Source organism: Sander lucioperca, chromosome 14 (assembly GCF_008315115.2).
Source record: "Sander lucioperca isolate FBNREF2018 chromosome 14, SLUC_FBN_1.2, whole genome shotgun sequence".
In the NCBI taxonomy this organism is placed as follows: domain Eukaryota; kingdom Metazoa; phylum Chordata; class Actinopteri; order Perciformes; family Percidae; genus Sander; species Sander lucioperca.
Genome location: NC_050186.1, coordinates 4,876,842 through 4,899,473, shown reverse-complemented (window position 1 = coordinate 4,899,473; position 22,632 = coordinate 4,876,842). Strand labels below are relative to the sequence as shown.

Sequence of the window (22,632 nt, the reverse complement as noted above, 5' to 3'; positions counted from 1 at the left end):
TGGTCGGTCCGTGACTTTGGTACAGATGGAAATATTATATCTATGTATAATATAGACATTCATGGTGCCCAGATGATGAATCCTAATGACTTTAGTGGTCTCCTGACATGTCCTGTAGTGCAACCATGAGGTTCACATTTGTGATTTAAAGTGTCTTTCTTTTGGTAATTTGGTAGACATTCATTTTTACCTCCTACCATAGTAATGACTTGATCCCTCTACTTTTATTCAGTTAAATTTTATTGTCATTGACACAATGTGCAGGCACATATGTAACGAAATGTAGGTCATAGTCTCCATACTCCAACAAACAGTGCCCATGCACAGTAGATTAAAAGACACGTTATTAACATCAACATTATTTACAGGCTCAGAATTATGAGTTATATTGTAGACGTTGGTACTTGCACAAATGGCGTAGTATATATTATGACCAAATACCTGATGGCACTGTCATCAGCCCAGCGCTAATTGGCAAATGTTAGACACTCCAAACTAAGATGGTGAACTGGTGGTTAACATTATAGCTGCTAAACATCAACATACTATGACTTTTTTCAACATGCTAAACTGACTTTTTTTGACATACTATATCAGTTTTTTATTACTTTTTCCGACATACTACACTATGACTTTTTATCACTTTTTCACAATACTATACTATGACTATTGTTTAAATACTATACTAAGACTTTTTATCACTTTTTTCGACATGCTATACTTGGACTTTTTTCGACATGCTATTCGACATAAAAAAATTCTTACTCGTATTTATATAACATACCAGTATAGTATAACATACTATACTATGACTTTTTTATCGCTTTTTCAACATACTAAATTCTGACTATTTTTCGACATACAATACCGTGACTATTTAGCCCTTTTTCGACATACATGACTTTTTATCACTTTTTGCCACATAATATACCATGACTTTATCACTTTTTTTCAACGGTATACTAGACATTTTTATCACTTATTTCGGCGTAGTATACTATGACTTTTCTATCACTTTTTCGACGTATAATACTATGACTTTCTCATCACTTTTTTCGACACACTATACTATGACTTTCATCACTTTTTTCGACACACTATACTATGACTTCTTTATCACTTTTTTCGACTTACTATATTATGACTTTTTATCACTTTTTCAGACATACATATAGTATGTCTGAAAAATTGATATACATACTATACTATGACTTTTATCACTTTTTCTGACATACTGTCACTTTTTTTAAACATACTATAGTGTGACTTTTGTCACTTTTTCCAACATACTGTACTATGACTGTTTTATAACTTTTTTCGACATACTATACTATGAATTTTTCATCAATTTTTTTTCAACATTCTATACTATTACTTTTTTCAGCATATTATACTATGGCTTTTTTATCACTTTTTAAACATAATATACATGACTATTTTTCGACATTCTATACTATGAATTTTCATCAATTTCTTATATATATACACATATACATATAGTATGACTTTTTATCACTTTTTTCAACATACTAAACTTTAACTTTTTTATCACTTTTTTAACATACTATACTATGACTTTTTAATCACTTTTTTCGATATACTATGACTTTTTTAATCACTTTTTTTTTAAACATACTATACTATAACTTTATCCCTTTTTTAACTATGCCATGAGTTTTTAAATCACTTTTTTTGATATACTATATAGTATATATACTTTCTTATAACTTTTTTGACGTACTATATTATGACTTTCGACATACTGTAGTACGACTTTTTAATCAATATTTTCAATACTATAACTATACAAACTATACAAAGACATTTTATCTTTTTTCGACAAACTGTCGACATATTATACTATGCCTTTTTTAAATTTTTTTCAACACACTATACTATGACTTTTTATCACTTTTTTGACTTACTATATTTTGACTTTTTATAACTTTTTTCGACATACTATGCTATGACTTGTTTATCACTTTTTTCGACAGTATAATATGACTTTTTCATCACTTTTTTCAACATACTCTAAGAATTTTTTCGACATACTATACTATGACTTTTTTATCACTTTTTTCGATATTTTATACTATGATTTTTTTCGACATACTATACTATGACTTTTTATCACTTTTTTCGATATTTTATACTATGATTTTTTTCGACATACTAAACCATTACTTTTTATCACTTTTTTAGACATACTATACCATGACTTTTTTTCACTTTTTTCTGCATACTATACTTTGAATTTTTTCGACGTACTATACTATGACTTTTTTCGACATACTATACTATGACTTTTTTATCACTTTTTTCGATATTTTATACTATGATTTTTTTCGACGTACTATACTATGACTTTTTATCACGTTTTTAGACATACTATACCATGACTTTTTTCACTTTTTTCAACATACTATACTTTGCCTTTTTTCAACGTACTATACTATGATTTTTTTTTTTACTTTTTCGACATACTATACTATGACTTTTTCATTACTTTTTTCCGACATGCTATACTATGACTTTTTGTCACCTTTTTCGACATAGTAATACTATAACTTTTTTATCACTTTTTTCGACATCATATACTATGACTTCTTTATTTCTTTTCTCGAAATACTTTACTAAGACTTTTTTCAACATACTATACTATGACTTTTTCGACATACTATATTATGACTTTTTATCACGTTTTTAGACATACTATACCATGACTTTTTTCACTTTTTTCAACATACTATACTTTGACTTTTTTCGACGTACTATACTATGATTTTTTGTTTTTACTTTTACAAAATACTATACTATGACTTTTTTATCACCTTTTTCGACATAGTATACTATGACTTTTTTATGACATACTATAACTTTTTTCTCACTTTTTTCGACATCATATACTATGACTTCTTTATTACTTTTTTCGATATACTTTACTAAGCCTTTTTACAACATACTATACTATGACTTTTTTTGACTTACTATACTATCACTTTTTTTATCACTTTTTTTCGACATACTATACTATGACTTTATTAACTTTTTTCGACATACTATACTATGACTTTTTTCGACATATTATACTATGCCTTTGGTAACTTTTTTCGACATACTATGACTTTTTTATCACTTTTTTGACATACAATACTATGACATTTTATCACTTTTTTCATCACAATATACTATAACTTTTTTGTCACTTTTTTCGACATACTATACTTTGACTTTTTCAACACACTATACTATGACTTTTTATCATTTTTTTGACTTACTATATTTCGACTTTTTATAACTTTTTTCGACATACAATGCTATGACTTGTTAATCACTTTTTTCGACATACTCTACTAAGACTTTTTTCGACATACTATACATTGACTTTTTTATCACTTTTTTCTACATACTATACTATAACTTTTTTCGACATACTAAACCATTACTTTTTCATCATCTTTTTTCAACATACTATACTATGACTTTTTTATCACTTTTTTCGATATTTTATACTATGACTTTTTTCGATGTACTATACTATGACTGTTTTCACTTTTTTCGACATACTATACTATGACTTTTTATCACTTTTTTAGACATACTATACCATGACTTTTTTTCACTTTTTTCAACATACTATACTTTGAATTTTTTCGACATACTATACTATGACTTTTTCATCACTTTTTTTCGACATGCTATACTATGACTTTTTTATCACTTTTTTTGACGTATAATACTATGACTTTTTGTCACCTTTTTTGACATAGTATACTATCACTTTTTTCAACATAATATACTATGACTTTTTTTCACTTTTTTCTACATACTATACTGTGACTTTTTTATCACTTTTTTCGATAAACTATATTATGACTTTTTTCGACATATTATATACTACTTCTTTCAACCTACTAGCATTTCTCTGAGGTAAACTGATAAGATTTCCCAAAGAGAGTTGTTTAGATGCAGGCAGTTATATTGTTGACAAGTAAAGGTTGCAGAATAACACACTCCAGTTCGATGAAGAGTGGATTCAAACCCACACATACTATACTATAAGTTTTTCATCACTTTTTTTCGACATACTATACTATGACTTTTTCGACATGCTATACTATGACTTTTTTGACTTTTTTCGACATACAATACTATGACTTTTTGTCACCTTTTTCGACATACTATACTATGACTTTTTCGACATACTATACTATGACTTTTTATCACGTTTTTAGACATACTATACCATGACTTTTTATCATTTTTTTCGACAAACTATATTATGACTTTTTTGACATATTATATAGTACTTCTTTCAACCTACTATAGTAAAAAAAGCATAACACTAGCATTTCTCTGGGGCAAACTGGAATGACCTCCCACAGAGAGTTGCTTGAATACAGGGAGTTATGTAGTTGACAACTAGAGGTTGCAGATTAAAACACTCCCATTCGACGAGGACAGGATTCGAACCCACGTGAGAAGAGTACAATGGATTAGCAGCCCATCATCTTAACCACTTGGCCACCTCATCTGCACTGATGTGGATGACATACAATGCTATGACTTGTTTATCACTTTTTTCGACATAGTATACCATGACTTGTTAATCACTTTTTTCGACAGTATACTATGACTTTTTCATCACTTTTATCAACATAGTCTACTATAACTTTTTTCGACTATACTATACTATAACTTTTTCATCATCTTTTTTCGACTTACTATACTATGACTTTTTTTTATCACTTTTTTCGACATAATATATTATGAGTTTTTTCGACATCATATACTATGACTTCTTTATTACTTTTTTCGACATACTATACTATGACTTTTTCGACATACTATATTATGACTTTTTATCACGTTTTTAGACATACTATACCATGACTTTTTTCACTTTTTTCAACATACTATACTTTGCCTTTTTTCGACGTACTATACTATGATTTTTTTTTTTACTTTTTCGACATACTATACTAAGACTTTTTCATTACTTTTTCCGATTTGCTATACTATGACTTTTTTATCACTTTTTTTGACATACATACTATGACTTTTTGTCACCTTTTTCGACATAGTATACTATGACTTTTTTATGACATACTATACTATAACTTTTTTATCACTTTTTTTGACATCATATACTATGACTTCTTTATTACTTTTTTCGACATACTTTACTAAGCCTTTTTTCGACATACTATACCATGACTTTTTTCACTTTTTTCAACATACTATACTTTGACTTTTTTCGACATACTATACTATGACTTTTTCATTACTTTTTTCGACATACTTTACTAAGCCTTTTTTCGACATACTATACTATGACTTTTTTTGACTTACTATACTATGACTTTTTTTATCATTTTTTTTCGACATACTATACTATGACTTTTTTCGACATATTATACTATGCCTTTGGTAACTTTTTTCGACATACTATGACTTTTTTTATCACTTTTTTGACTTACAATACTATGACTTTTTATCACTTTTTTTTATCATAATATACTATAACTTTTTTATCACTTTTTTCAAAATACTATACTTTGACTTTTTCAACACACTATACTATGACTTTTTATCACTTTTTTGACTTACTATATTTCGACTTTTTATAACTTTTTTCGACATACTATGCTATGACTTGTTTATCACTTTTTTCGAAATACTCTACTAAGAATTTTTTCGACATACTATACATTGACTTTTTTATCACTTTTTTCTACATACTATACTATAACCTTTTTCGACATAATATAGTACTATGACTTTTTTCACTTTTTTCGACATACTATACTATGATTTCTTTCAACCTACTATAGTAAAAAAAATATAACATAAGCATTTCTCTGGGGCAAACTGATAAGATTTCCCAAAGAGAACTGTTTGATGCAGGCAGTTATATTGTTGACAAGTGTAGGTTACAGAATAACATACTCCAGTTCAATGAGGATGGGATTCGATCCCACGCGTGCAGAGCACAACGGATTAGCAATTCATTGCCTTAACCACTCGGCCACCTCATCTGCAGTGATGTGCTATACTATGACTTTATTTTTTTATTTTTTTGACATACTACAGTATTATTTTTTCATGACTTTTTTTGACCTACTACACTATGACTTTTTTTTTTACTTTTTTTGACATATACTATGACTTTTTTTCGACATGCTATACTGACATTTTTAGGCATACTATACTATTTACTATTACTACTTTATTTTTTCATTTTTTTTGACATACTATACTATTAATTTTTCATGACTTTTTTTGGCCTACTACACTATGACTTTTTTTTTTTTTTTACTTTGTTTACATACTATACTGTGACTTTTTTATCACTTTCTTTGACATACTTTACTAAGACTTTTTTCGACATACTATACTATCACTTTTTTATCACTTTTTTCGACCTACTGCACTATGACTTTTTTTTTTTTACGTTTTTTTACATATACTGTGACTTTTTTCGACATGCTATACTGACTTTTTTGGACATACTATACTATGACTTTTCTATCACTTTTTTGGACATACTATAGTATGACTTTTTCCCTTTTTTTTCGACATATAACTTTTTTATTACTTGTTTTCGACATGCTATACTATGACTTGTTTATCATTTTTTTTAACATACTATACTATGACTTTTTTTGTGACTTTTTCCGAAATACTATACTATGACTTTTTCATCACTTTTTTGACTGCTATAATATGTATATTTTCTTTTTTTTAAAACCTTAAAATATTTTTTGTGTAATCCATTATTGGTGCTATTCAAAATTTCAATGAAATGTGTACTTAAAAACATTCCCACTTTTCCTACTTCACCTTCTTCTTACGCAATTATGCCAGCAATCCAATTTAGCTTTAGCAATTTAGCTTTTCAGCATTCACAAGCATTTTCTGCTGGAAATGCATTTTCTAATAACAATGCCGTTGCTCACACATTTAATTACCCCTCCTCCAAAGTTAATCATATGCTTTTTGAAATGTCTTCATCAAGTCTAGCTTTTGTGCAACATGTTTCCCATTTTCAGTGACATATAGGATTTCCTCTGTAGCACAGAGCCCTTGGAACAAGCAATAACAGTCCCGGCAGCTTGTCCACAGGAAATAGCTTCGGACTGAGAAGGCATCTTAGTGGCCTTCACTCTGTGTTACACCCTTCCACCCCTCTGTTTCTTTCTCTCTATTCTATTCTACTCCACTCCACACCCAGCAAGAGCTCTGCTGACCAAAACCGCAAACCATGCAGTAAGTGAGTGAGTCGTGAGTGTGTGCTGTGAACGTCTTTGTGTGTCTGTGAAATGTGCATGCATGAAATGCTGCGGCTCTTGCGCCCTAAATACCACAAGCCATTGAGATCGGCAAGTTTTATATTTCACTGTTGGTCCTTTTTTTTTCTCAACATCTCCCCATATCACTAAAAAACAGCACTTGGAGAAGTCTGTGTAGTGTCTTTATATTGAAAGTCTCAATTTCACACATGCCATCTACATTTCCTATCCTGACTGTTTTAGAAGAGGCCAAGTCTTTATTTCACATGTCTAACATCATCGCTTAAAAATATCTCCAAGTCACAAGGGATTAGACTATAATCTCTGTGGCTTGCAACTTCAGAAGGGGCCCGATGGCAGACTGACGACCCCTGGAGACAGGAGCAAGAGGCACAGCCACAGTGGGGAGAGGGGAACGGAGGACACTGCTGCTGAGTGGAGCAGCATAAGGAATGCCTAATGAATGTGTGCTCGGGCCAAGGCAGGCAAGGACACTGCTTCTGTCGTAATAACTGGATGACAAGAAAGAGAGGGGGGTGGCAGGGGCGCAGAACAAAATTCTGGTCCCTGTAAGGCATCCACCGCTATTCATTCTAGCATCTTTTTGGGCCCTCCTCACATGAGGGCCCTGGGGGGAGGGGGGGGGAGTTGAGTCAAGCAATAGAAGGGAAAGTCAGGATAGAAGAAGATAAGAGTGGCAGAAGAACAGGGAGAGACAGTTGAGAGGAGTGGGAGATAAACAGATTCCCACTTACAGCGATAGAAAGTGAGGGGGAGTGATATGAGAATAAGGGAGAAGTGGCCTGGGGAAGAGACCCCATTGAGCTCCAGCATCTTCCGCACTTAACAGTCCTCTCAGAGTCAGAGCTGTGCAGCATGTGAGACAGAAGTCAATAAAGCCTCTGCATACTGAGCGCCGGATGGATAATATTGAAATTCCTCCATGCTTGAAGGACCTGGGATTGTTGAAACTTGTGATAACAGCATTACATGCTAAATTAATTTCAGTAAGGGAAGCAAGTTTATGTCAGTCTTTAGATATAGCCTACATGATGAAGAAGCACCAACAATATATTTATCTAAAGGAAAAATTAAAGAAATGTTTTTATCACATGTAATTAAAATGTTAGCAATGTATTTGATTGAGGGTGAGTTGTTGCTCTGACTGCTTCTTCTACTGTACAGTAAGAGTGGGGCTGGGATGACATTACAAATATAGCCTGCATGAAGGCTATATTTTGGGTAGGGTAAAGTAACATTATTGTTCACTATTATGTTTCTCTACTCATATTATAACTTAACCCTGTTTTGCAATGCACTATTGTGATCAAAATAAGTGACAATAAAATGCTTTTTAGGAATTCAATTCATAAGGGGTTCTTTAGGGTGAAGAGAGCTAAAGGAAACAATATATATTTCCTATGTTTTCATGTTATAATACTTAAATACTAAGAATTTGTAGTGCTGGAGGTATTTGTCTTCATATTTTTTAAAGTGGAAGTGATGCAAAGAAATTATATTGTGTCTCAATCAAGCAATCAATACACTTTCCAATTCCAGCACTTAGTCAAATTGACTCTTGTCAAGTTAAGATATTTAATTAATTATGTGAAATCAAAGCAATGGTGGAACGTAATTAAATACATCCATTTGAGTATTTTTTTAATTTTCTCTTACTTTACACCTCTACCACACTCCATGTCAGAGGCAGGTATTGCATTCTACTACATTTATCAACAATTAACTACAATGTTACTATTTATTTTGAAGATATATATATATATATATATATATATATATATATATATATATATTTCAAATAAATAACATATGATCAGCTTATAAGATATTGTCAGTTGACTGGGTCCTGTTAAACCACCCAGCAGTATATACCGCAGTTTCACTGCAGTGCCAACGCTGACCACTAGGAGCGCTGTAGCTTAAATATCTTACATAGAAGAAGAAAGGCGAAAAGTCATGGCGGCTGACAGTTTGTAATGAGCCAACAAAAACAGACAAGCTTCTTGCAAGTTGGATCTACAACGTTTAAACTAGGCCCGGTAATAAAAACTCTGACGACAAAATGCAGATAACTTTGAAAACCTTACAACAGCAGACGTTCAGAATCGACATCGATGAAGAGGAGACGGTGAGAGTTGAAACCATGCATTTGTGAAGGGGGTGGAGTGGGAGTTGGGTATGTTCTGGAACGGAGGACTTTAGTTTTTTTACCATTTCAAATTAGACGATCGATAGATGGGTCTGCGGAGACACGACGGATATATTTTAGAAGGACTAATCATTCGGGTTAATATAGCCGCTATTTGACGCGGGGCATGAGACCAATTAGCGTAATTTTATTAAATAACGTTACTGGTTATGAAAGTAGTTAGTATTGTCAGCATTTAGCCTTATCCCACTTATCGTTCCAGATGGGGGGATGACAAGGTAACGTCAGCGTTACTTACTACCGTTGAAGTGTTTGTGAACCAATGAGTTATGATTAGCTAGCACAGTTCATTTTCTGTGGAACACATTAAAATTAGCTACACATTTGCGACCGTACGTTAGCAGTTAAGTTAATTAATAATAAGAATTAAACATTTTGATTACAGCATTAGTATTACAGCATTACACATTATGGTACAAATCTTTATTTAATTTTTCAGCTCCTTTACACCTATGGGACTCACACTGCAGTCAAGCCTCTCAAAATACAACCACACACACAAAAATGTCATGATTCTTTTCACAGGTGAAAACCTTAAAAGAGAGGATTGAACAGGAGAAAGGAAAGGAACATTTCTCAGTGGCTGGATTAAAGCTGATTTATGCTGGTATGTATGTTATGGCTGTATTTAACTCTTCTTAAATCTTAACATAAAAAAGAGCTTGTCACTGTCTTCTATTGTTTTCAGTCAATCGAAATAAAAAAAGTAACTGAAGTAAAAAAACACATTCATATACCCGGTGTTTTTATTGTATTTATTTATTGTGTGCTGCAACCCATTACACTGTTTAGGGATGTCAGCAATACATTTGTGAGTCTGATAGTTTATCCAATGTTTTTGTTTTTGAGAAGGACGTTTATTGTTACTTTCCAGTGTGTTCTCTTGGTGTTCACTTTGATGAGTGGATGTAGATTACACAAAGCTTTATTACAAAGCTACCTTTGACAGTTTGCCTTCATGCTAGTGGTTTCTCCTGATTCATACTTGGATCAGTGTTTATATTGACAGGATGTTGTATTCTGTGCAGTCACAGGAAGCCTATATTTGTCATGAAAGGTAACACAGATCTTCCAAGCAAGTAGATTTGTATCACAGTGTTCTTAAAGTCTGAAGTGGGCCTACATTGAGTGCATCACAGTTTTCATTTTAATGGTTTACTGTAATACATTGTAACATATCTTCTAGCGTTTTGTTTACTGTAATATTTTGTAAAATATCCTATACTGTTGTGTAGAAATGGGGAGGGTAGAGTAAATCTCTAACCAGTGTCAAAATAAGATGTCAATGTTTGAAAGATTCTCTTCATAATCCAGCATGAAAGCAAATGCAGTTTGTTCTACTTTTGTGTTTTAAAACAAAACGGATGTAGCCAAGCCTTACACAGGATCAGAAAAACAAAATTAATATATTGTCTATTGACTGTTGAATTTGTTTACAAGGATTTAGCCTTTAAATGGCTTTTATTGAGACAGAAGTTGCCCAACCCTTTGCTTCCCTCTAAATTGTGTCAAATTTTGATAAGTTGGAATAGAACTGATGTAATTATAAGTAAGGATCTGTTTCCACATCTGTTGTAGCTGGTGCATTATGTAAATGTCCACACACTAGATTGGTTCTACCTTTGCATTGAGAGGTCTAAATGTCTGTCATTTTAGACCCTCAGTAATATTGTACAGCTATAAAAATGCAGTGCTGTAGAGCTGGTTAACAGTGTATTTTCTGTTTAGCGGGTAAAGCAGATACATTAAGGCTACAGCAAGGGCTGTGTTTTTCAAATGGTTTTAATCTCCTGTTGCCATAGCGCAAAGCCTATAGCAAGAAACCTGCCAAAGAAGGAAAATGTTAGCCAGATTACTGCAAATGATGCAGATTGGTTAATGTGTTCCATGACATGCCCACCTTCATTTGTTTGAGCAAGCGTTGCAGTTATCTGTCTTTCAAAAGATAGATAGATAGATAAACCTTGGGGATGGTGAAAACAAGGTACTGGGTAATTAAGATTTTAGTCAGACTTAAAAATTCCACATTACACCACTGTACTTTGCGTTTTAAAACAATCAAACCTGACAAACCGCAAGGGAGGCTGAATACATTTCATAGGCACTGTGTATGTATTAGAGGATGGATACCCGAACCGAGGCCGGGTTCGGACAGATATTTAGAAAGGATGTTCGGGTTCGGGTTGGGCTCGGTCACATCAGCACGATAAGGCATTGAACATTTTAAATTTAAAAAAGCTTATTATGTAGGTGCGCGCCTGTGTTAACGTGCGCTTGTTGCCCCGTGTGTGCTGATGCGCTCATCTGTTGACATTTCCGAATGCCTTCCTACAGTTGCTTAATAAAAGCGGGCTTTCCACACAAACAAACGTACATGTGTCATTAGTATGAGAAAAAAAAAAGATTTTAACTGTGTCAGGCTCGGGTCGGGTTTGGACATAAATATCTTAATGCCTGTCGGACACGGGCCGGGCTCGGACAGAAAAATGCAGCCCAATCCGCACTCTAGTACGTACGTATTGTAGCATTTTAGACAGGAGTTTTGTGTGACCTACTTAAAGCAGCTTCTCAGAAATATAACACAATCGAAAACAATATAACAAAAAGACCCAGATGTGGTGACAAAAGCAGGTGATGTATCCACTCAGCAACCTTCTATTCAGTGATAAAATATGATACCATCTATTGCTGCATCCCTGCATGTTGTTTCAGAGTTAATGCCAGGTAAAGCCAATAGAATTATGTTTCATTTTTTTTTATTTCTTCACAGGTAAAGTCCTCAGCGATGACACAGCCCTCAAAGAATACAAAATCGATGAAAAGAACTTTGTGGTCGTCATGGTGACAAAGGTTTGTGAATTAGAAGTTGTTTCAGGAAATGGCAGGTTTTTTATAGAACAGCAAACCCTTGAATGCTATTAAAATGAGCTAACACTGAACATTGATTAGGTTTTGTAACCTTTTCTTTCCACTGCCAACCACCTGTATTATGTCTGTGGGAGCTGTTGAACAGGCTCTTATGGTGCACTAGAACAAGTAGCTCACAATGTGATCACGTCTGCTGACGTGGAGTGGGGTCAGTGTTGTCACTGCTTGGCTCTGGTTTACTCCTATATATTCCTGTACATTGCAGTTAACTTGTTCCAAACAAAGATAAGATTATCTTCCTAGAATGACATTGCTGTATTTCATATAAGAATTTGATTAGTATTTTTCTCATGCTGGAGAAAGAGAGAAGCTGTCTTGATCCTGTTCAAATCTACCTGCTGTAACACTAACGAAAAAATATATTACAAAAATACTAGGACAATGTAGAAAACAATGATTAGGATATATTTTCTTCCTGCAGAGCTGTCCCCATTGAAATAGTTTCACCAATTTTAATACATTGGAAAAAATAAATTGAATGGGATCTTGTATCTGTTAATGCACATTATTAAAGTCATTATTGAGCGACCCTAATCAGAAACAAACTCAAGTTATGTCATAGGAGTGATGACCTTTATCAGTATCATTTAGGATCACCAAGACATTGCTTAAGCAATAACACTCCAAAGTAAAATACATATTGATGACCACTTATAAGACAATCACCCTTTGGGACTCAGTAATATTGGATATGTAACATATTTTTATATCATAAAAATGGTCTCGCAGGCTAAAACGGCCTCCGCCGCCCCACAGCCTTCACCTGCCACTTCAGCTTCCAGCGCTGCAGCTCCCGCAGCGACTCCTGCCTCATCGTCCAGCTCTGAAAACACATCAGGGCCTACCTCTACAGACGACAAACCAGAGGAGAGACAGTCTCCCACTGCTGAACCAGCTTCCACCCCTGTCGGGTAAAGATGGGTAGATGTTTGTCTTTAACTATCTCTCTGGTGTCTCTATGGTCTTTTTTTGAGAAGTGATGTGCAGATCACGCCTCACCCAAGCTCTGTTTTCTCTTGCAGAAGCTCTGAGGTTTCAACAAACACTAACCTGATTAATGAGGCAGTTTCAAATCTAGGTAAGGCTGCATTTGTAAACTTAATTTGTATATGTAATTATGAATCTGCTATACAAGCTTTGTCACAAATGCCACACAATTTGTTAGACAAAAATTACTTTTTTTGCCTCAATGCCTTTAAGCCATATCTTGTATGTAATAAATCTGTGGGCCCACTTATGAATCGTTTATTTTGATCCACCCTATTTCTCTGGATATCCATATCATGCTGACATAGATGCATCGTAATCAATTAGCAGCCGGACACTGCAGCGCAGCCAAAACATAATCCCACAGTTCCCCATGGCCAATATGCTCTCAGTTTTACAAATATTGCTGTGTTAAGAGCAAAGCCTGTTGGTCTTAATTATTATGACTCCTGCAGCCATTGATGTGAATTTTCACAATTTGAAGCAATTGTTCATTTTTATGGGACACCGTAGAGAAATGGATCTTAATGTTTGCTAACTCCTAAAATGCTCTTGCCCTCTTTTGCATTAAAGTCAAAGCTCAACTGATGCATGCAGTGAGTTTTGTTTATAATGCTGTTATATTAAATACATTTTAGTTGCGTTTTCTGTGACCTTAAAAACATCTGAGCAAGATGTCTTCTGTTTGACAGCATGCTGCTATTTTATGTGTCATTAAATGAAGTGCCATGTCAATAAATGTTTAAAGATTAGTTAATTTTCTTTAAATTAAAACACATTTATGTCTACCTTTCCGGTGGCCTTGACTGTTTGACACCCATGTTATAAAATAAATGAATAATGCATATGTTTACGCTCAATACTAAAAGAAAACTTGACATTAATTTGTTCTGAAATGGCTTTAAATGTGGCCAATCACAGTGCTGTTGACCGCCTATTAAGGGTGTGTGTGTGTGTGTGTGTGTGTGTGTGTGTGTGTGTGTGTGTTTGTTTGTTTGTTTGTTTGTTTGTTTGTTTGTTTGTTTAAGTGACGGGCCCATCATATGACGCCATGGTGAACGAGATGATGCTCATGGGCTACGAGAGGGAGCAGGTGGTAGCAGCTCTGAGAGCAAGCTTCAACAACCCAGACAGAGCTGTGGAGTACCTGCTCACAGTAAGAACAGTCTTTAGTCTGTGGCCCGAGCAAATGTGTCTGAGAGCAAATTGCTGGATTGATACGTAACCCATGATAGGTTAAACCTCTGTGTGGTTAGCTTAGTATCCCTGCTCAGGTCAGGATCTTGTACATGTATCATTTACATTGCCTTTGGAATAGGGATGTAACGGTATGAAAATTTAACCTCATGGTTATAGTGACCAAAATTATCGCAGTTTTCCGTATTATCGCGGTATTTTTAAAAGTGTGTTCGATATGTTCAGAAAGCACTGATAGGCCTACACAAGCTGAAATAGTTTCAAAAAGTGTAACAGTGTTTATTATATTAGAAAAATATAGGCAATAGGCTTGTAAAAACTATTCAAAACTGGCTACTGAAACACTGGCCCGCTGTAGGGTGTCCGGTAAGAACTTGAACCAGAGATGTCTGACTTTGAGATCCAGGAAGATTTATTTACAACTCTTAACAATGAAGTTAACTATGAAGTTGTATTTGACGTTACATGTGAAGTTGGATGTGGTTCTGAAATATAAACAAATAATAACATTAATAAGCATCAGACTTACTATAAACATTATTTACCAAAAACTAAATGTTATAGCCACCAGCATATAACAAGAAAGAATACTGAGAATTGCATTCATTTCTCTGTAATAATTAACATAAATGTAACATATTACTCAGTAAAACAAACTGAGAATAAGCCACATCTATTACAGCACACATATCTGTAACGGAGCAAACCGTGTAATACACCTTTAAGAGCTAAGCACGTGGCTCACAGCGCTAGGCTGTTTACTGGCGATTGCACGTTGCTAGCAAATTGCCCTAACACAACCTGAATATCAACACATTACATGTTACACGTGGCTGCACAAGTAATAAAAAACAATCTGCACATCTCAGCTATGCAATAAGAAACACAGCAACAGCAATATTATCAAGGCGATAATATATATCTCTCTCTCTCCAAATAAATGTCACGTCGTAACACAGGCTAAACCACATCGTAGCAGAACACTTATTGAAATATGAATAAACGTAGCTTTAATGTTTACACAGATAACGAGGCAGTAAAACCCATGACAGTTTAACAAGCTACAGAATAGTTTAAACTTACGTTCTGGGCTACACACATCACTTCAACAAGTCTGAAAACGGGAAAGGAATGATAAAGAAAAAAGTCTGTTTACAGCTGTTCTGTCCCCTTCTCCTGTCTGAGCGTGAGTGATTGGCAGGAGATCAAAGCGATGACTCTCGTCACATCATCTCAGGAGAGAGAGAGAGAGAGCAGTGTTACTATGGCCTTTTTCACAAGGCTCCTGAGCGCTGTCATGTCCTCACGCCATGATTCCTACTTCAAGAAATGCACTGTAGGCTATGCAGTGCGCCTGCGCGGCAACTTCAGGAGACTCGGAAGCTGGGAACACGCGGTTTCCACACCGTGGCAATCCACTGTGATAATAATGATATTTTAAATGAAAACGGTAATTGTTATTATCAACATTTTTACCGTGGTTTACCGTTACACCAGTAATCGCTACATCCCTACTTTGGAATGTGTTAATATGTAGGTGTTAGCTTACTTGCCAGTGACATTCATTACATGGTTGCTTCCTACAGTAAATAATCAAAATCCTAAAATGTGTACATGACATAATGTGACCCACACACTTTAAACTGAAGTTGAAGTAGAGTAATCCTGAGTCTCACAATCAAAGTGTGGCAACCATATACTATGTTGATTATGTTTTTTTCAAATAACTTGTATTTCCTGACTTTTCTTTCAGGGTATTCCAGGCAGAGATCCAGGCCATGCATCAGGACCTGAAGCGGTGGTGCCTCCAGTGAGTGGAGTTTCTACTGCACCCATAGGTGGTATTAGCCTTCCTGCCAACACTGGCTCTTCAAGTGCTGGAGGAGGTAAGTGTCCTATACTATTCTGCATATTCCAGCAGTCTCAATGACAAAAAATGTTTGTTTCTGTTTTTATCCTTCTGTGTCTGGCTTCTTGCTGCTTAAACTGACATTTCATCCTTTCAGGCAACCCCTTGAGTTTCCTAAGAAATCAGCCCCAGTTCCACGTGATGCGACAGCTGATCCAGCAGAATGCTGCCCTGCTTCCTGCCCTGCTGCAGGAGATCGGCAGGGAAAACCCTGAGCTGCTACAGGTGGGTGGGGGTGGGGGTGCTTGACACAGTCCTAATTAAATCACTTAGAGAGGCACACAGTTCAGTGTACACGGCACAAGGAGTACTACTCAGCCTTTAAAAACAGTTGTATAATGTCCTCTGTGGCTCTGGAGGGAGCCAAGTTTAGAAACATTTTTTTATCTCAGTTTGGACTTGGGACTTAAACGTTTTAACAAGCCTGCTTTACAAACTGGAGGTGTGGGATTTTTAAGGACAAGGATTTAGGAGGCAGGGCGTCTAGTGAAAGACAGTTCTGAGTTGCATAATGGGAATTGTAGGTTCTATCGTTTTTGGAGTTTTACCCATAATAGAGACTAAAAATCAGGATTTTTCGTTTAAATGTGTCTCTTGTGAGTCTCCGATGTATAGGAAAAATAAATTGTATAGGAGGCAATTCTTTTTTCTAATACATTTTTGCCTCACCTTAGAGTAATAAGTGCACAGGAACAGTGTATAGTTTCTATGCCTCCACAGTCCATGCCTAAACTTCTCATTTACCACTGTAGGAGATTAGCAGCCACCAAGAGCAGTTCATCCAGATGCTGAATGAACCCAACCCAGAGGCAGTGCCGGCTGGAGGTGGAGCAGGAGGAGCAGTGGGAGCCGGAGGGGTAGCAGGTGATGCACCCGGCGGGAGTCACATGAGCTACATCCAGGTCACGCCACTGGAGAAAGAGGCCATTGAGAGGGTGAGGAGGAGCCCAATGCTGTCACTAACCCTTTACTCTCAGTCCAAAGTTCAGTACTGCTTAACTAGGCGTGCTGGAATATGATGCGTCAACTCTAATGATGTTGCCAAAATCGTGACTTTTGAACATTCAGACTATTAAACATGAAGCACACATTTTCATTTGCTTATTAAAATGTTGTTTGGCTAATTTGCAACTCTTCTTTCTCTCATTCCAGCTAAAAGCTTTAGGATTTCCAGAGGGACTCGTTATACAAGCCTACTTTGCTTGTGAGAAGAACGAGAACTTGGCTGCCAACTTCCTTTTACAACAGAACTTTGATGATGATTAAATCGTCATTTTGACTTTTTTCTTATTTCTTCCTCTACTTTTTGATTGCTAACTATATGTGTACAACAAGCCTTTTACATTAAAAAAATGATTTATTCAGCACTTTCACATTCACCTTTCTTTATAACACTGGGTCATTATCAGCCTGTGGACAAGGACAGGCTGTTTGTGATCAGTTTAAAATGGAGGAACAATTAAAGTACAATAACTTTGCATCAGAAATCACCTGTGTGCTATTGATAAAAAAAACAAAAAAAAAAAAAACACTTTAGTTAATCAATGTAGTTTGCAGTATGCGTCACATTGAAAGTTAGGTTTGTTCAGGAGGATAGATCCGACAGTATTCATGCACTCTTATTCTGTTTTTTTTAAGTTGACAAGTAATGGAGATTTGAAAAATTAAAGCTGTGCACAATAAACAAGCAACATGTATGGCACTGGTTCTTTTTCTATTTAACATCCCTCATTTGCATGTAAATCAACAGGTGTGTGGACAGGAGCTGTGTAAAGAAGTCTGAACTGCAATGCATAATATGTGAAGGCATTTTAACATGTATACAGTTGACATACATGTGGTAGGGTTTAGTGGCAATGGTTGACATTTTTACAGAAAAATCCAATTCAAAATATATGAAAGCTGCCTATTCTGCTGTGTTTACATGGAGTGTGACTGTATAAATCTGACATGCTCAAGATTATGAATTGATCCATTTTATTGGTATGTTTTTGCCTTTTTTTCAGAGAAAATTCAGAAATTCTTTCCACCAGACCACAACCCCCCAAAAATAAATCTATCATTGCCTGATACACCACACCTCCAAATTATAGGGCAAACAAAATGTTGCAATGAACCCTAAACTGTGACCAGGATCAATTCATAATGTATTGAAATACATGTAATATACTTAAACAAAAAAACTTACTCTATAAAGGTTGTAAAGAGCATAATTCATGTTCATGTGAGCTTTATCAGTGTCCTCTAAACCAATGGTTCCCAACCTTTTTTCCTTGGCGCCCCCCCTACTTATGTCTAAGAAAAGCTGAGCCCCCCCTCCGAAACCAAAGTTGAGTTAACTCTCTAGATAGATCCTTACTTTCTTTTTGATACAGAGGAGTTATCAGCACTTTTACGTTTCTCCGCCATGTTTCATTCATAAAATAGTGATGCCGTGGCGGCAGGAAAAACGAGGATGATAGCAGCTGACCTGATGACAGCAAGGGTCCCAGGTTATGAGGTCCCGGAGGTCTGGCCTAAGTAGCCTGCCTACAATTTTAAGCGAGAACAAAAATACATAGTTTTTATACAGACTTTTGTATACATTATATATTCTAGTGTATTATAATTTGTTTAACGTGCAAATATTTTTTTTTTTACCTTAACCTCAAACCAGATAAAGACTTGCGCACCCCCTGTGATCTTTGCCGCCCCCCTGAGGGGTCCCCGGACCACAGGTTGGGAACCACTGATCTAAACCACTTGTATTTTGCAGGTTACCTCAGGCTTAATAGTGAACTGCAACATGTAGAATTACTTTTAAAGGCCTTAAAGGGACTTTCTACAATGCTCCACTTAAGAATAAAAGTTGAACGACAAGAGCCTTGAGTGTGCTTAAAACTGAATGAACCTATAGGGGGCAACAGAGACCACAACATGTTTCAACATTTGTCAACAGTAAGCAAGCCCCATTTGCCAGCCTGAAGAAACCACAAAATGAGTGAAAATCAAGGCATGCTTTTTTTTCTTTTACTGTGTATTAATAAGCAGTTCAAGTACATCAGTGCAATAGTTTTTCCTTGTTTACCCGGTGACTTTAAACACACTTGAAATACATATTTTAAGACCTTATGGCCTTTTTATAAATACAAATGTTACACATTAAACATAGGCTCTTATGTTTTTAAAAAGATGTGTCACTAATAGAATTTAATTCCTTGTTTTATTCGATTATTTGTACTATTTATAAATTTCAAGACATGTTTTGTGGGGGTGTAACACATTCTACAGTAGAATGGTATGGGCAAAAAAAAAGGAAATTATCTAAATAAATACATAACTAGCATTTGGAAATTAAGCACATGACGTTTTTAATCAATTTTGAAACTTCTAAAGTATTACTTATTAAAAAGTGCTATCATATTTTTACAAAATGATTTACTATATGTTTAATGAACTGCAATCATGACCTATATTTACTGTAAAGAATTCTGTGGGGAAAACATTTCCTTTTTTAACATACTTTAATATAGATATGCAGTTATTACATTTTGTGTTAACATAAACTTTATATGGGGTTCCTTTCAGTGTTGTGTAAGTAACTCAGTTGTTGAGTGGACACTAAGCATATAGCAGGGTTTCAGGAATGTAATTTCATTCATTCATGTTTATTTGAAAAACAAAATGTATGTAGCTGGATACATTACATACATGATGCATAATCATATAGCAGAAACATATTAAGGAACTATCTCACTGTAGCACCTTTATGGTTTTTTGTTTGTTTTTTTATTCATATGGTGCACCCGAGAGCTCCGGCACAGAGTGGCAGTCAGATTTGGTGTCACCCTTGAATGTCAGCCAGTAACTTGGTTATCCTCCCCATTCTTCCCACTGACAGGTGGAAAGAGAACCCCATGGAAACAGGACATTGTAGCAGTGTGTTTTTTTGGAAATCTTTTTAAACGGCAACATTGTGTTAGTTTGCCTGCGGCGATAATCGCTATTATCAGGGGGGGGATATTGTGTGTGAGCTGACTGTGAGATATTGCTGCCATTTAAATGTGCTTCTCCATTACACTGCCAGGGAAATCTATGTTTTCTTGTTTTCTTTTCAATAGGGTAATGATGTAGATAGGGTAAAAGAGTACAAAGGTCATTGTTGTTTCCTTATTTCAAATACAGTTTTATTTTATTATAGTGTAAAATACAAAACAATAACAAAGCATTTTTATTTACAAATGTACAAAATTTAAGATTATATTACATATTTTGGCTATAAACAAAAAAAATCTTTGTTCAGAGTTACTCATTCAATACAAAAATACGAATGTCTCATAAATTATTGCACTTTGCAACTGCAGTGCATTGAAGATTGCCATCACCATTTAGAAGTGAAGTGTTCACCTGATTTAAGTCAGATTGTGGAAGAAAGGTTTCCAAGAAACACACAAACAACCATATGGCACTTTTTTCATAGTTTCACCATTTTGTATATTTTCCTTAATCTTTGGTACCTTTTTTTTTTTTTTTTTTTTTTTTTTTTTTAAAAATCAGAAAAAAACCTTCAGAGTCACTCAGCACCAATTTGTATAAGTTAAAATTGTACCTGAAATTAATGGCATTGCAGGTGAAATGTGTATATAAATATAGATGTATTTATTAATACAGTATTTTGAACAGTGTGTAGATGATAACCGAGCCTATATTGGCATGTTGCTGGTGTAAGGCCTCTGGAGATGTTTGTTGCTCCTGGTTTCCCTGACAAAAATACATTTCCAGTTAAAAGTTGTTGGCACCTGGTCCTCCAAGTTTTGTCGGTTAAATAAGACAAATTCCAGTTTGGTCCCTTTCATAAAAGTTTACAACCCTGACTGAGAGGTCTTTTCAAGTCACCTGCACAGTGTGCGAAGACGGGATTGAGAGAAATTCTAGGCTCTTGAGGGAGTAATGCTGTTTTGCCGTGAACACCACAGCTTGTCTTGTTGCTTGGCAACGGCTTGAAGGCAAATTATGGTTCTAAAAAGTGTAGGTCACAAGTTTGTTCAGGGTTCTTGTTAACATATGTTTTCGTTTTTTTCCCCCTGGAGCCTTCATCCATCGCCAAGTCTCATAAGTGTCTCTTCATGTGGAGAGCAAGGTGGTCTGACCTCGAGAAGGCCCGGTCGCATTTCTGACACTGAAATGGCCGGTGGCCGGTGTGTTTCCTGTAGTGGCGTGTGAGCTCGTCCGAACGTGCAAACTTCCAACCGCAGCCCTCCCAGTCGCAGTGGTAAGGCTTCTCCCCTTTTGATGGTAAAACAATACACATATGGAGCAGTTAGTGCTGGCCCCGAGGTTAAACTGGTCCAACCTTCTCCACCTTGAGGAGAAAAGAGGTCCGTCCTGTCCTACAGCTGGTGTATAAAAGGCCAAGCTAATCAGCCTGGGGTTTGTATTTGAGCAGGGATCAGTATCAACCGGTTTTACCGCACCTGCCAAACAAGTCACCTTAGCCCATCCCCCACCCACCTAACCCCCATTCATGACTCAATAATTCACTTTGACGTGCTTGTTGTGGATAATTTTTAGCTCTGAACAATGAAAATAGTATGAAACAACTGCATTAAACAGTTAAACAGTAAATAAAAAATGTTTCTTGATGAGAATCCAGAAAGCTACCTGTATGTGACATCATTTAATTCAAACCAGATATAAATGGCTGACAAAAAAACACTGGAAAAAAACCACTGGAAAGAAAATCTAACATACAGTTGCATACCTGTGTGCGTGCGATGATGTGCTTTGAGGTGGGAGCTCTTTGTGTACGTTTTCCCACAGCCAACATAGTCACACGTGTGTGTGGCAACTCTCTTCCTGGGCCAGGAGCGCCTACCACGTTTAGGCTTTGGTTCCTCTGGCAAGCAGTCCCCACTGGAGATCATGAGGGGCTCTGTGGTGTCAAAAGATCATGGTCATCATCATGGTGCCAAATGTTTAGAGAAAATAAAAGAGAGCACACTCTATATACAGTAGAAGTTGCAGAATGTCCTTAATCATTTTTTTCATCAATTTTAAGATGCTAAAGATAACATCAGCCTTCTTCAAAAATGTAAAAGGCTTGGAACAAA

General features: G+C 35.4%; 2 protein-coding genes and 1 non-coding gene across 4 annotated transcripts in view; 1 reads left to right on the top strand and 2 right to left on the bottom strand.

Annotated features, from left to right (window-relative positions):
- Positions 1-5,956: 5,956 nt before the first annotated feature.
- On the bottom strand, positions 5,957-6,038 carry trnas-gcu. Its single transcript has one exon. It is a non-coding gene; the product is annotated as a tRNA-Ser (tRNA).
- Positions 6,039-9,201: 3,163 nt separating this feature from the next.
- On the top strand, positions 9,202-18,240 carry rad23b (RAD23 homolog B, nucleotide excision repair protein). Its single transcript, XM_031317764.2, has 10 exons — positions 9,202-9,441; positions 10,048-10,129; positions 12,293-12,372; positions 13,180-13,361; positions 13,473-13,528; positions 14,466-14,593; positions 16,388-16,520; positions 16,641-16,768; positions 17,296-17,478; positions 17,696-18,240. The coding sequence occupies exons 1-10, from the start codon at positions 9,376-9,378 to the stop codon at positions 17,807-17,809; spliced, it is 1,152 nt and encodes a 383-aa protein (XP_031173624.1). The 5' UTR covers positions 9,202-9,375; the 3' UTR covers positions 17,810-18,240.
- Positions 18,241-21,602: 3,362 nt separating this feature from the next.
- Positions 21,603-22,632, bottom strand: part of klf4 (Kruppel-like factor 4) — a 78,101-nt gene continuing 77,071 nt past the window's right edge. For both annotated transcript variants that reach the window (XM_031317551.2, XM_031317550.2), the window contains exons 4-5: positions 22,284-22,454; positions 21,603-21,808 (exon numbers count right to left, since the gene is read on the bottom strand). In XM_031317551.2, the coding sequence (XP_031173411.2) occupies positions 21,633-21,808; positions 22,284-22,454 (347 nt within the window). In that variant the 3' untranslated portion in view covers positions 21,603-21,632. The remainder of the gene's footprint in view (positions 21,809-22,283; positions 22,455-22,632) is intronic.